This window comes from Triticum dicoccoides, chromosome 4B, assembly GCF_002162155.2.
Source record: "Triticum dicoccoides isolate Atlit2015 ecotype Zavitan chromosome 4B, WEW_v2.0, whole genome shotgun sequence".
In the NCBI taxonomy this organism is placed as follows: Eukaryota; Viridiplantae; Streptophyta; class Magnoliopsida; order Poales; family Poaceae; genus Triticum; species Triticum dicoccoides.
Window position 1 is genome coordinate 681,825,067 of NC_041387.1, and position 16,135 is coordinate 681,841,201.

General features: G+C 44.7%; 1 protein-coding gene across 1 annotated transcript in view; it reads left to right on the forward strand.

The window, feature by feature from the left end:
* Positions 1 to 282, forward strand: part of LOC119293118 — a 10,193-nt gene extending 9,911 nt beyond the window's left edge. The window contains exon 4 of the mRNA XM_037571680.1: positions 67 to 282. Within this exon, the coding sequence (XP_037427577.1) occupies positions 67 to 85 (19 nt within the window). The 3' untranslated portion in view covers positions 86 to 282. The remainder of the gene's footprint in view (positions 1 to 66) is intronic.
* Positions 283 to 16,135: the final 15,853 nt, after the last annotated feature.

Genomic DNA, 16,135 nt, shown 5'->3' on the forward strand with positions numbered 1-16,135 from the left:
AAATATATTATGGTGCTTGATTATCTACCTCAGATTCTGATCATTCGTTTGTTTTCTCTGAAACAGGAACAGGAGTGCTATATGAAGAACAATTATATCAAGAAGCTTTTGGACAGGGCCTCGTCAAGGAATAAATAGCAGAGAGCTGCACTGCCTTAATAGCAGCAGGTCCAATGTAACCTGCACTTGCACTAGATTAATCAGGATGCTATGTAACTTAAGCAAGCAGGTACCCTGCATGATAGACAGATATTATTCTGATCTGCTTTCGTTTTCATGGACCCGCCCGCTTGTTGTTACGCGTGGTATTTGCAGAATTAGTCACCATTGTTGAATCAGTTCCAAGTTAGCGACGTGGTTTGTATGTGGCTCTAACGCGGCAGTAGAACTAAAACGTTGCTTCGAGGCTACATAGGTTCAGCATGGCTTTGGTGGGGCGAGTTAGAGAATTATGTGTTAGTAACAAACAGGCACTTAACATATATTTATGCATGCAGTAGTATTTAGTTAAGACTTAAGACTGAACCAGTATGCAGTAATGTACTCCTACTAACTAATGCCTGGTGTTTCTGTTGAGAGGACTAAGTGAAAACACTGCTTGATTGATTATCATATATCAAAGCTGAATGTAGTAGACAGGTGAAACTCTATCTGTAATTGTCCATCAAAATTTTGTCCATCGGCAATCCTCACATGCTCGGTTTCCATCTCGGATGGATGTCCTTCACAAGCGTTGTCTCAACCTTCGCTGCCCCGCCGCTCATCACCATCATTTGTGACACCTCAACCTCACCAAGGCCGACATCGGCAATGCCGGGTCGCCTCTGCCTTCGGCGGCATCTTCTCCAGGCTAATAATGACCTTCTCGACATGCTCTATGGTTGCGCTTTCCTCGTCATGATTTCCGTGCCAGCTGTTTTCTACATGTCCATCATCGACGGTCCTGCTGGATACATCACCGTCCGCTTTCGCATTGGTGTCTGGCTTGGCACATTCATGGTGTGCTAGTAATGGGTGAGCACCATGTTTAATCGCAAGATCATTGCGGTGACCCAGCAGTACCTCTGCACGATGTAGTATGCCAGTTGTTGATATAACACTCATAAGACGTCGTCTTATGAATTATATCCCTCAAAGTATACAACAGAAACATTCGGGGTCCAAACCACTATTACATTACAGATTTATTCAAACAAAAATCCAAACATTTGAAAAAAAAATCAAACAACTGAATTGCGGGGTACCACTATTAATCATGCGATCACTTATTAAGTTCAGATCATGGATTTATTGATCACTTCTTTTTAATCATTTTACCATGATTTTCTGATTTCTATAGCAACCTATATCTTATATTTCGAAATCTGCAATATCCGTCTTTCTACACGAAACTATTCTGGCCACAAAGGCGCGTAGGGGAGCGGCGACAGCGGCGCGTTGGCGTCTCGTTCTGCCAGCCCAGCACTAGAGGTCATTCGGGGGTCTCGGAATCTCAATGTAAGTTATTATGTTTGAGATGCTTTATACTTTCGGTTAATTTTTTTATAATAGACCTGACGTTTTTGAAAAAAAACTGTACTCAACAAATTCATCACGGTTTAAAGATTTCTGAGCCAAGGTCGACCTGGGCCACGACCGTTTTGAACTGACCGAATATGGGAGTCAACATGGGCCGTGTAGTTGGGCCTGAGGAAGTCGAGATGAGGAGGTTTCGGTGACAATGGCATCATGCTCCAGACCCTCTGCGGCGACGGCGACGGCGGCGCCTCCATTGCGGGTCGGTGGGTGTGGCGAGTCATCAGGGTGGACGCCACGAGCAGTCTTTTTGGCCCGCTGAGGACCGGACCTATCGGTCCTGAACATCATCCGCTCACCACAAGCAACATAAAGTTTTGTTAAGAGCCCAACACAAATTAACAGAACTTCACCTGCTCCCCTGAGAACAGTTGAACCACTCAGACATCTTAAAAGATGGCTTCCTCACTCTTCCACTACCTGCAGTTCTTGGGGGGATGAACTTGTTTCTTTCTCTTGGCCCAGCAGTAGCAGAGGAACTTGGACCAGCACCAGCAGTAGAAGTTGCAGTCCTTATTGTTTTAGTTTTCTTTGTTGCCCTTGTAGCAGGAGGAGCTACTGCTGCAACAGGAGCAGAAGGAGCTCTCCTTGGTGCACTGGGAGCTGCAGCAGGAGTAGAAGGAGCTCTCTTTGCTGCCCCTAGAGCCCTTGGAGCAGCTGGAGCTGGAGCTGGAGCTGGAGCTGCAGTTGGAGCAGTAGGAGGAGCAGTAGAAGAAGGAGCCCTTCTCCTTGGTGGCATGGGAGCAGGAGCAGAAACAGTTCTAGGTTTATCACATCTCTTATGTTTCCTTCAATTACAACATAAAAATGTTAGAAACTGGTATGTGAGATTAATATAGAAAAACCGACAACAGTAGTTACCTGGTGCTGGTTCATTCTCATTGCTAGGGCTGGTTTAAGAGCCTGCTTGCAACTAGTGTATTTATGTCAAGTCCTATTGCAATTGCTACAAGTGATAGTTGCCATCCTAGATGTATCCTTTGGAGCTGGCTTTTCAAACTTGCTCTTTCTCCTCTTTGACTCTTTGTTTCCTGGTTTCTCTTTGAAAACCGGTGGTTCAATGTCAGGGGTTATAGTCTTTGGCCACAAATCAGGCCCAGGCCCAGGGAAAACTATTGGACTGTAAGCTGCCTTATACATTGGTTTCTTGAAGAAATCATAAACAAAATCTTTTGGCTGTAGTTTTGCCTTGTTGATTGCAGAAACACCACGATTGCAAGGAACTCCACACATTTCCCACTTCCTACAACCACATGTATGCATCAACAAGTTAACTGCATATGTGCTTTCTCCACTTACCGCCTGGAAGAGATCAGGTCCAGCTTTGATAGACTGACAAAACCTAGAATGATGTTTTGATTCCTCTAACTTCTCAGCATATGTTGGGCATATCTGCCACTTAGCATTCTTAGTCTTTGTCCTATTTGCATTAAACTTTACTAACAGCTTTGTTTTGATCCCATCTACCATAGTTCTAATGGGTTTGGCTTTGACAGCGAGTATCATCTTGTTAAAAACTTTATTTATATTGTTCACTACCAAGTCAGTTTTGCAATTGTTGTCCATGGCATGCCTAGCCCATGTATGTTTTGGTATCCTAGATAGCCATTTCCAAGCTGGCTCACACTCCTTTTTCATGCCTTCCATTTCTGTTACATAACCATGCTTAGTATAGGAATAACTTGCCTGATACATGTATTTCTTCAACTCTTCCCCTCTAAAACCAGCTATTTGAAAGTTCTGATAAATATGTCTAAGGCAAAATCTTTGTTTGCAATTGGGGAATACATTGTTTATGGCTGTAAGAAGGCCCTATTTGAATGAACTACAATTTGAGAATACTACAACAATGCCATGTATGAAATTAATAAACAATGCCAATTAATAAGCAATGCAATGATTGGAGTAGAGAGTATCTTCCGCCTGTCAGATATAATTGTGTAGTAGCCAAACTTGCCTGACTCACCACCAATGGCCTATTTTAATTCAGTAAGAAACCAAGACCAGCTTGCTGTGTTTTTCTTGTCCACTACTGCAAAAGCAATGGGAAATAGGTTATTGTTTCCATCTCTTCTAGTGGCAGCCAAGATTTGCTGCCCTGCTGTCAACTTTATAAAGCAACCATCAACACTTATCACACAAGAACACAAGTAGAATACAAACAAATTAGTGGGTGTGCACATACAAATGTAGATTCACTAGTTAATTGGTGGGTGTGCACATACCTATGAATGGTCTGCAACCATTCAGGAAACCCTCTTTGCAAGCATTGAGGCAGATGAACAAGCCATGGAATCTTGGGTTCTTGCTGGGATGTAGTTTTAGATGCTTTGTTGTGACAATGCATCTACTTCCTGGATTGGTTACTAGCACATGTTCTAGGTAGTCCCTTATCCAATGCTATTGTGCCTTTTGATCTCCTAGGACTACATTTTTAGCTAGCTTTCTTGCCCTATAGGCCATATGTATAGATACCTCTATTCCATGCTTTTGCTTCAAGTTTGAAATTATAGTCTGGACAGGTGTGTTGGGGTCTGTCCTCAATTGTTGCTCACATTCATGTGCCAACCACTTAGTAGTCACTTTTGTGCTCTCTCCTACTACTAGGAAGTTGTGGTGCAAGTTTAGTTTCTTTGTACAGAATGTCCTCTCATGTGCTATTAGAGAAGCTGCAATGAAAAATGGACAATTTTCAAATTTGCAGACTGCTATAATCCTGTCTGGACAGTTCCTGTCAAAGGCAGGGTTCCTATTCTGTGAGATGTGACAATTAAGAAGTGCCCTCGTGAACTGGGTCACATCTAGGAAACAAAGTTTCTTCATAAATTGATCTTCTAGGTTCTCTCTTTGCTCATCATACCAAAGTCTGGGCTTCTTCTTTTTATCCCTGCTCTTCCTATCAGCTGGAAGCTTAACACATGGTTTTTGAGCCCCATCATTGTCCTCCCGACTTAGGTTAGCAGGGTTGCTCTCCTCGTCAGATGAAGGAAACCAATCTTCCTCAATAATCTCATCCAAACTAGCATGAGATCTTGTGGTTGGCCCCTTTCTTTTACTTCCTCTGCTACTTACTCCTCTGCTGCTTCCTTCCTCCTCCTCTGGTGCCTTATCCTCCTCCTCCTCCTCCTCCTCATCTACTTCATATGGCTCATCCACATCAGTGCCCCCATCAATATGATGAAGTGGATCATCTCTATGCTTCTTCATTGCCTCAAGCCTAGCAATTATATCCACATCTGCTAGTAAATCTGTGTCACTGTCACTACCAGTGAAATCTTCAGCCATTAGCTCTGGAAGTTTTCTTTTAGCTACCTTGTATTTCTATTTTTCTTTACCCTTTTCCCTGAACTTCTCAATCTCTTCATTCCTCTTCTGCTCCATCAGTTGCCTAATTTTCTCTTGATCTTGGTCTTGCTCCATGAAATACTCATGCCTCTCTTCACCAATCTCCATTGCAAATTCTGGTACTGGTGGACACTTCTGCTTCAAAAATGAACTCTCCTGTGTGTTAATGACCTGCAGTGGCACTGGTTGTGGCTTTGTTCGGCTAGGAAACAATACTCCTGCTGTATCTATCTCATACACCACTGGCACACCAATTTCAAACAATGGAACCTGCTCTTCACAAACTGGTCCAATGTTCAAATCACTAGGTCTTGGAGCATCACTTCTGATGACTGTTATGTTCACCACCTTCTGACCTTTGATAAGTAGGTCATCCAACATTTCCTCCACCTTATCATCATCTGTCAGTTCTTCCATACCTGAAACCCCAACACCTGGATCTCTAACATAATACATAAAGTCTGTCATCCCATATCCTTCAAGCTCTATTAGTGCAATCAGATTGTAAAATGTTATATCATCCACATTTAGGCTTCTTTCAAGATTATCTCTGTCATGGAAATGGAATCTGACTTCCCACACTTCATCATTCAATCCATAGTTAAAGTAAACAAATTCAGTTAAAGTAAACAATTCAGTTAAAAGTTATAGATTCAGTTATATATTCAGTTAGAGTAAACAATTTAGTTAAAGTTTCACTTAAAGATTCAATTAAAGTTTTAGTTCAAAATTCAGTTATAGTTTCAATTCAAAATACATTTATAGTTTCAGTAAAAAATACAGTTAAAGAAATTGTTCATTTAACAATTCAGTAAAAGATTCAGTTGGAGTAAACTATTCAGTTAAAGTTTCGCTTAATGTTTTACTTAAAAAATTCAGTTGTAAATTTAGTTACAGATTCAGTAACATTTTCATTTAAAAATTCAGTTGTAAATTCAGTAAAACATTCAGTTAACATTGAGTGAGTTGAAATTGAGTTTACATTCAGTAATTTCAGTTAAAGTTGAGGTGCCTACTATATACACTTAGAATCCTAGAACTAGATAAACACTTCACTTACATGTCTGACCACATAAACAACCTACAACAATAATCCTATAACCCTAGACCTACAAACACTTAGAACCCTAACCCTAGAAGCCAAATCGGAGTAGCGAAAGAGAAAACTTACGAGACACCGCCGAAGGAGGATGCGTAGTGATGGATCCCCTCTGGATCTTCCTTGACGGCCTTGGCGAACGCCCTCGCCACCGCATATTCAACATAGTAAGCCGGCGACGGCGGCTATGGAAGAGGCGGAGCCTGAGATGGGTTTGAACTGCCGCAAACCTTTGTTGGATCTGCAGGAACACCACTGCCACCGGCGCAGCCTCTTGACCATTTTGGTCCTACCGGCGCCGTTTGCCTGTCCGTCATGCCACGTCAGCGTTTTCAGGGCCCAGCTGTTGAAAAAGAGATCAAACGAGGCTAAAAGCCCGATCAGTGCCTTTTGCAACAAGTTAACGGATTTTCTAGTGTTCTCTGTAACAGGTTAACGACTTGGTGGTTTTCCGCAAATCTAGCCACAAATGTGGTGGTTTCTTGCAATTGACTCATTGTTGGGTCCGTCTACTGTGTGCCCTGCTTGCCAGTGGGTAGGGGGTTTGGCTGTGTTCTTTCGTCTGTAGTGATCCTGTGTGCCACCCTTTTCTTCCTCCGGCACCCCCAGTCCTCTTGCATTCTTGCTTCGCTGCCTCTTCCTCGATCCATATGCTTGCTGGTTCTTCCAGCTTGGCACTCGCTTCGACTTTAACTCTGACCCTTCAAACCCCATTGATTTACGGAGTGCTCTTTCTCGGCTACTCAGCAAAGGTGACCGCACCGCCACCCTCCTATCAACCACGCTGACGGCGACACGTGTCACATGATTTATCGACTGCCATCCTTAAAACACTCGGTAAAACGTGGCTTTCCCGAGGTTTTTATTCTGAATGCCGAGTATTTTTTTATATGCACTCGGTTTAGGCGGTCATTTGGTGAGTGCCCGATGGAATGCACTCGGCAAAGCCGCGCGCACTCAGCGTATAATCATTTCCCTGCAGTGATTCATACACAGTTTTTGGTATGTAGAACATTCTTGTCGACAGAATACATTGGAAGAAGGAATCAGAGGAAATCTGGTTAGTCACAAAAATGTTAAACTTCTCTATAATGAAAAAAGTAGCACTTCAGCCGGTTGCTCGGGAATGGTAAACTGAAATTGTTACAGACTTCACACAACACTCATAGAAATGGATAAAATGATCAAACTCAGAAGTAAAGGGGGAAAGGTTGTTCACCAGCTCAACTGCAGACGAAAACCCATCCTCGATCTGTACAAAACTGAACACATGTCAACCTTCTGATCATGCATGCATCATTTACAAGTTTAGAAGTATACTAAGAGAGCATTCTTCTTCCTCTTGGAAGTAATCTTCTGAGCAGTGCAGGGCAGAGAGGGCTTGCCTTTGCGGTGATGGTGATGTTGAGGGAGGAGTCCGTGAACGGCAGGACGTTGGTGGTTATGATGGAGAGGCCCTGGTTCTGGAGCTCGGAGAGCACCATCACTAGCACCCCCCCTCCTCTCCTTGCAGCAGATTTTCAGGAGCACCGTGTTCCCGCGGATGCTGGCCTCAACGTCCACCGGGTTTGAGTACTCGGCGTCGCCTGACTCGGAGCTGCTCCTGCTGGGGCCTGCTGAGTCGTCCTTGTCCGCGGCGGATATGCTGCACTTGCTCTCGAACACGGTGCACTCTGGCGACCTCTGCTGGCCTTGCTCTCCCATGGTCTTCACCTTCTCCTCCAGCTGCTTCACGTAGTCGATGGTGCTCCCAAGGAGAGAGATCCTGTCTGCCTAAAAATGGTTAATCAGATTCAGATCACACAGATGGCATTGCCAGGTTGTCTTGTCACATACTCCCACCGTTTCTTTCTACTCTGCGTATAAGATTTGTTTGAAGTCAAACTTAGTAATCTTTGATCAAATTTATATTAAAAAATACGCACATCTAATATACTCCCTCTGTCCGGAAAAGCTTGTTCCAATCTTGTTCCTCAAATTGATGTATCTAACACTAACTTGATGCTAGATACATCCAATTGAGGGACAAGCTTTTTTTGGACCGAGGGAGTATTAAAGTTATAAAATACAAAAATTAATTACTGATGCTTATATGCGAGCAAAAAAGATTTGGCATTGTCGATGTTGATATTTTTCCTACAAACATGACCAAACTCTGAAATTTGACTTCAGAAAAATCTGATATGCGAACTAAAAAGAAACAGAAGGAGTACCTTCTTATTGCCTGGGACGACGGTGGCCAGGGACGCGAACTGCACCTGTAGCTTCTCCCGTCGCTTGCGCTCGGCGATGACGTGCTCTTGCGCGCTTGCCGTCGCCCTGCCCCGCCTCTCGGGCGCCTGCAGCTGCTGCTTCGAACCCTGGAATTGGAGTCCATCGTAGGCTCCTCCGGAGAAGTTGAGGGTGCTAGCCTGGCCAGCGCCAAAGGAGAGGAAGTTGACTGATGGCGACGGAGCTGGAGATGGCTGCCCCAGCTTGTTCGGGCTCTCGCCCCCAAAGCTCGGGAAATTGGAGCTGCGAGATGGATAGAACGACGTGTAGTACTGGCCTTGATTGTCAGGTAGCGGCTCCTCTTGCTGGTACATGTAAGCTAGCTCCTCCTCATACTGTTCCTGATATTGGCCATTGCAATAAAAGTTACTGCCTGCCATCAATATTACTTATCGCTGGTTTAGTACAACTTTAGTTTATATGTACACGTAATTAGTAGGAGCAGATTGATGTGCTTACCGTCTCTGTGAGCCACTGCTTTGGTTGCTCCATCATATATATCAGTGCCTACGCAACAAGAGCTTTGACCTTTGATCACTTGTAGAAGCGCATGCAGATCGGTAATGAACACCGGCCAAGCTTGTATATATGGAGAAAGTAGAATTTCTGGCCAAGGCATATATATGTACCTGAAACCTCTCTCCCTTGGGTTTCTTGTGTTCTCTTCTTTCTTGGCTTCCTTGCTGTCGTGCTTATATATTGGTGTGAACTTCCGTTTGTTGCTGGTCAGAAGATGCAATTCTGTTGCACATTTGATTCGGCAGTGACCCGCATGTTCCTGTTTTCCATTCTCCACGGCTTTTTCTCTCCAGTGCTTGGCTTACTTTTGAGTTGACATCACCGCTCGGATCTCAAAAGATCTCATGCCTTTTCAATTCAATCCACTAGAGAGAGTTGTGATCTGAAACTGGTAGTTCGGAGAGAGATACCTCAACAATACATGTCTTGAGGATTAACTAAGTTCTATCGCAGTGACAACCTGGATATATTTTTTCGATAAAGAAGATATATTAATATTGAGAAAGATACCAATTACATCTGGCCTCTCTGCCAACACAGTCTCGAGAGCTACTCCAGACATCGAGAATACATGCTACAAATTTATATGAAAGTAAAGGAAAAAAAACGACTAACAAAACAGCTGCAGCGAATGCAAATGACATCAACAACAATCATTGACGGCAACCCCTAGTAACAGGATAGATGCTCCAATAACACAGCCTCCAAAAAAGGAATGATGCACAAGCTCCGCCATCGCTTGTGCCAGATCAGGGGTTTTCGTATATGTAGAAAGCTAGTATGCGTGCATGGTTGCTTGATGAAGTTTCTTTCACTTGGACGTACGATGGTTGCAAGTTGTTGGAGTGACTATGAGATTTCGTAAAGGATGTTGGACTGACTGTACAATAGGCTCAATTGACGGCACAATTTTTGGGTATTTGGTGTTGGAGGGTTATTGCATACAGTAAGGTTCAACAACAATGCGATACCATTTGTCAGCTGTTTGGGAGATCCATGCAATAATGGTGCTGCATTCTAAGGTGGGAAGACTTCCTAACAATATGCTAGTGCCTTTTTGCCTGGCATGGAGTACTAATCGAGGCGACTATCAAATGATTCTTTCATCAAGATGCTGATTGCAACACCACTTCATGTCTGTGATGAAAACTCTTATCCTAACTTCTACTGTAAGGCACAACAACGACGATTTGCATCATTACCTTGTTGAAGATGTTATCTATTTGCCGATGTGCTGGTCTTCATTGGCCGATCTTGATAACAATGATGCAATGACACGCTTATCCCTTCTTAAAGGCGTTAACACAGAAGAATTTGACTTAGTCGTATGTGTTAATTTCATATCTTGTAAGTTCAGCCGTGGTTACCTTTGTTATATACTCTGCTTAAAGAAAAAGCCTAGAAAAACTTTTCTCCCAAAAAAGTCTCCCTACCATTAAAAAAATATTCTCAATGTGACCAACCAGCATGCGCCACATGGCGTAGCTGGTTGGCCACCATTCTAACGCCTCTTAATGGGTTTAATAATAATAGTTATATGCACTAGGATGTGTATAGGCCCGGAGTTTCAACCCCCTTCTCGGAAAAAAAAATACACCCTAGGAGAGTGGCTTGAAATAGAAGTGCATATGAAAGAAAATTGTTCAGAACCAACTGGCTGGAAAGTACAAATCCAGGAGGGCACAAGAAGAGGATAGTTGACTTATATTTGTAAATTTGCTTTGAACCCATCAACGATGTTAAGGCGTTAAACTACTAGATCATGTTATCACATTATTGTATAGGTGCACACGCAACTTGGAATATTTCGTGGCACCTTTCAGCTGAGCAGCATTGTCGCCAGGAGCAACCTTTGCTGCATACTAGTTGTTCGGGCCCGTCATTGCGGGCCGCTTGAGAGAAAGCTATGCACGTCTCACCATTATGTCAAAAAAATTCCCGCGTCTTGTGAACATCACAACCATCTTAAAATGATAAAGAAAAAGCCTAGAAAAACTTTTCTCCGAAAAAAGTCTCCCTACCATTAAAAAAAATATTCTCAGTGTGACCAACCAGCATGCGCCACATGGCGTAGCTGGTTGGCCACCATTCTAGCGCCTCTTAATAGGTTTAATAAGATTGTGATGCAAAATTTTGTCTAGATCGTATTGCTTCTTTTATTTCTAAATTGCTTATCTCTCAAAACCACATGGCCTACTCAGTAATCACTAACTAGCTTGACTATATATATGCACTAATTAACACAGCCAACTTGATCAACAATAGAACCTAAAACTCAGCATCCTGTACTACTTCATCATTTTCCATGGCCTTCTCAACTTGTCTAGTACACCAGTGGATTGTCAACGCCAACAAATTACTCTAATGGGCCACTTGGGTTAGTTAGCCAAAATACAACCCAAAACTCTATACAATGTACTACTCCATCATTTTGCATGTCCTTCTTAATTAACATGTCTAGTACACCAGTGGATTGCCAACATCAACAAATTACTCCACTGGACCACTTGAGTTAGTTACCCAAAATGCAACCACATGCAAATGCCGTGTACATTTTCAGCTTAATTAGAAAAAGTTATTAAACTTTGAGGAGTATGTGTGTGCCAACTTTGCTACTAACTGAACACCTACCTTTGGCAGATCTATCTTGTTGGCACATTGCATTACATTCAGATCGCATATGAATATTTTGTTTGAGAAATGTACAGCTAAAGCAAATAGCTCTTCTCTATTTCTTTCTTTAAGAAGTTCTAGTGAACTCTTAAGCTTTTGATTTATAAAAATATGGAAGGTTTTGGTCTTGATATCGTTGACATTAGATTAGACGCCTCAACTATGCGATTCTGACACTCATTCCTAAGGTCAAGGGTGTTGACTGTATAAAGTTATTGAGACTCGTTGCTCTCATCAAATTTTCCTCCGAAGCTTTTGTTGTTAGGTTCTTTCCGACTCCCACAGGCTTATTTACCAGACCCAATTTGCCTTTATTAAAGGCCAATTTATCCTTGGCAAATTCTCTCATTACACGAACTAGTTCATGATATCCATGGCAGGGAGCAATTGGTGGTTATTCTTAGGTTGACTTTGAAAAAGCCTGTGACTAATGTTCGCTGGCCCTTTCTCTGAGATATCCTACTTGACATGGGATTTACCCCTGCTTATGCGCATCGGTTATGCAGTTGGTTTGTGGGGGTCACACTGCCATCTCTATCAATGAGGTTGTATGCCCCTATTTCAAGAATGGTTTTAGGTTAACATAGGGAGACCTCAAGGAAGGTGATCTCAGGCACAAAAAAAGCGGATCGGCTCCACGTCACTCCATCCCCAGGGGAAACATGAGCGGCGGCCCCATCCTCCGGCAGCACCCCGGGAACTTCCACCCCGTGCTCCCCTCGTTGTTGCCGGCGACCTCCGCGGGCGAAGCTCTACCACTGTTGGGGAACATAGCATGCAATTTCAAAAAATTTCCTACGCTCATGCAAGATCTTTCTATGAGATGCATAGCAACAAGAGGAGGAGTGTGTGTCCACGTACCCTCATAGACCGTAAGCAGAAGCGTTTAACAATGCGGTTGATGTAGTCGAACTTCTTCTCGTTCCGACCGATCAAGCACCGAACGTAAGGCACCTCCGAGTTCTACACACGTTCAGCTAGGTGACGTCCCTCGAACTCTTGATCCAGCAAAGTGTCGAGGGGAAGTTCCGTCAGCACGACGACGTGATGACGGTGATGGTGAAGTAATCTGCGCAGGGCTTCGCCTAAGCACTACTTGAATATGACTGCAGGCGTAAACTGTGGAAAGGGGGCGCCGCCACACAGCTAACAATGTTTGTTGTTTGTTCTAGGTGGCGGCGGGGTCTCTCCGCGCGGTGGTGGATGCAACGAGTTGGGGAGCTCGCACGTCGGTAGGTGGCGGCCGACGGCCTTGGTCTCCGGCGCGATGGCGCTCCTGTGGCCCGGTGCGAGGTGCTCGCTGGTGGCAGCTGAGCATGGCGGCTCGGTTGGGCGGTGGGCCCGATCTGGGCGCCGCGAGCGTGGTTGCGAAAGGACGCGTGGCTGCAGCTTGGCAACGAGGCCGTGGGTGCAGCTGGCACTAGCTACAACGGCGCTCGGGTGCCCAACAGATATCGGATCAGTACGCGTGCATGGTGCTCATGTGTTCTCCCGATTCAGATCTGCAATGGCTTGAAATGGCAGCGGAGACCGGGGCGGCGGATCTGGTGGTGGCCTACTCATCGGCGCGACGACAGGTCGAGCGTGACTGTCCATGGGGCGGTGCGTGAGGGGTTCAAGACATGTTTCCCGGATCGGATGGTCATGGCATCGGTTGTAGTTGTATGGGCGATGACAGCGGCTGGTGCAGTGGTGGGTGCTTGTTGTAGCGCCCAGAATTGGGGCGGTGGCCCATCTTCTTCCATGGCGGCAAACTCCGGGGTCGTGTGGGAGACTTGGAGTCTGCATCTCGAGGTGGTGAGGACCTTTTCTGAGGCTGGTGGTGGTACCGCTCCATCAACAAATCGGGTTCGATGCGGCTCGGCCGGTGACACATGCATCTCCTTTGGAGCCGTTAGGTAGTGGTTGTCGCCGGCAGGTGAAGCCTCTGGCGTACGCTATGCACGATGACTCATGCAGGGGCGTCAAGTCATGCCTGCTACCAGCACGTGCTGCATGGTGGCTTTGGTGAAGGTCTCATGTCTAGCATGTTGCTGTTGGATCGAAGGTGGTGTAATAGTGTCGGGAGGCAGGTGACATGTGACGTCTGTCTTCCCATGTCTTCTCTAGAATTATGCGGTTATCGAGGCATCGACAGCCAGATAAGGGATGATGGTACATTCAGCTTCAATGATGACTTTATGCACTCCGGTGGAAACACAAGATCTCTGATCAGGCTATGTCGATGCATGCATGCGTCATGTCCTGAAGCTTGCCTTCGGGGATGAGAATCCAGAGTTCAAACTTGTGTCGGACTCGCCATCAAAGGCGCATGTGCGCCGATTCCTTCTTGAAGGCGTAGCCTAGGAGCTGTGTATTTTTTGTTTTTATGTTGTATTGTAACATAGGGTTAGTGGCTATCTGGTGGAGTTACTTTCGCGAGGCATGCGACATCAGGTTTTCTTTTTTGCTTTATTTCCGGCTCGATGTTGTTCGGCTGCTGGATTTTGCTAATAAGAACATATCCATGAAGGTGGCGGTCGGCTTTGCTTTACCAAATGAACCTGAAGCAACCATCCATGGCAATCCAATTCCAGCTGGCTATGCTCGTGTCGGGGTGGATGAAGTTATGCCGGGATATGACTCACTAGAGCTTGACTTTCCTGGAGTTCAATGGGAGCAGACACTGGGAGAAGTCATACGTGGTCTCATTGTATGGAGAAAGGAATGCATCGTCTTTCCAAACTCGGCGCCAAGGCCACTGACTCCTCCAAGTCCGTCGTGTCAGCTGACTCCACCCCACCTCGAGACAGAGCGCAGCACAAGTCCGCCCCATATCGATCTCCGCCGTGTCAACCGACGCCACCCCACCCCGAGACAGAGCCCACAACGAGTCCGCAATATCGATCTCTGCAGCGTCAGCGGACTCCCAAGCGAAAGGGAGCACCAAAGAGGAAACCCCATCCTCATGCAAAAAAGAAGTTGGCTTACGAGATGACTAAGGAGGAAACCACAACCCAAGTGGCTTCCGAAGTGAAGGCCCATTTTGTACTGAAACCGCCCCCACCGCCAAAGGAGGAAATACCTGAGAAAGTCGTACAACACTTTGTGGATCTTGCTAAACTGGCTATTGATATGTCTCCGTCGTATCTATAACTTTTGATTGTTTCATGCCGATACTATACAACTTTTATACACTTTTGGCAACATTTTATATGATTTATTTGGACTAACCTATTGATCTAGTGCCCAGTGTCAGTCCCTTTTTGTTGCATGTTTTTTATTTCACAGAAAATCCATATCAAGAGAAGTCCAAATGCGAGAAAAAATTATGGAGAATTATTTGGAATATTTGTGATTTTTGGGAGTTGGAATCACCGCAAACGGGGGCCCACAGTGACCACAACCCACCAGGGCACGCCGGGCACCCCTGGCGCGCCCCGGTGTCTTATGCCCTCCTTGTAAGTCGGTTGGGGCCTTCTTCAGGCGCAAGAAAGATAATTTATGGAAACAAATCGTGTAAAAATTCTAGCGCAATCGGAGTTTAAGAAACGGTGAAGGGCCAGATCTAGGGAATGAGAAACAGAGGAGAACAGAGAGGGCGATCCAATCTCGGAGGAGCTCCCGCCCCTCCGCCGCCATGCAGGCCATGGACCAGAGGGAGAACTCTCCTCCCATCTAGGGGGAGGCCAAGGAATAAGAAGAAGGAGGGAGCTCTCTCCCCCTCTCTCCCGGTGGCGCTGGAGTGCCGCCGGGGCCAGGATCGTGACGGCGATCCACATCAACAATCTTGCTACCGTTAACACCAATACTCTCCCCCTCTATGCAGCGGCGCAATACCCCTTCTCCCCGCTGTAATATCTACTTAAACATGGTTCTCAACTCCATATATTATTTCCCAATGATATTTGGCTATCCTATGAAGTTTGAGTAGATCCGTTTTGTCCTATGGATTAATCGTGATTTTTGTTTGTATGATTGTATATTTTATTTATGGTACTGTCCTGCTATGCCCTCCGTGTCGCCCAAACGGAGGAGCCCTCAATGTAGAGTGTTGCAATATGTTCATGGTTTTCTTATTATTGGTGTTGCGGAGGTGACAGGAGCTTGAACGCTGATAAATGGGTTATGGCGTATGGGAGTAAAGAGGACTTGATACTTAATGCTATGGTTGGGTTTCACGACCTTAATGATCTTTAGTAGTTGCAGATGCTTTCTAGGGGTCCAAGCATAAGTGCATATGATCAAAGTAGAGAAAGTATGTTAGCTCATGCCTCTCCTTCATATAAAATTACAAGAATGATTACCGGTACTTGTTATCGATTGCTTAAGGACAAATGACTTTCTTGTTGACAAAAGCTACCCACTTTTATTATCTTGTAATTTATTCGTAGTTTTATTCTCGCAAAGTACTCGTAGTTTTATACTTGAAAAATAGTTTCATACTTGTTTTGGTAAAGCAAACGTCAAATGTGCGTAGAGTTGTATCGGTGGTTGATAGAACTTGAGGGAATATTTGTTCTACCTTTAACTCCTTGTTGAGTTCGACACTCTTATTTATCGAAGAAGGATACAAACGATCCCCTATACTTGTGGGTTATCAGCTGTGGAGAAAAGACGATTAGACTATGAACGCTCTATTAGCAAGTCATATCATCAACAAAAAAATATGTA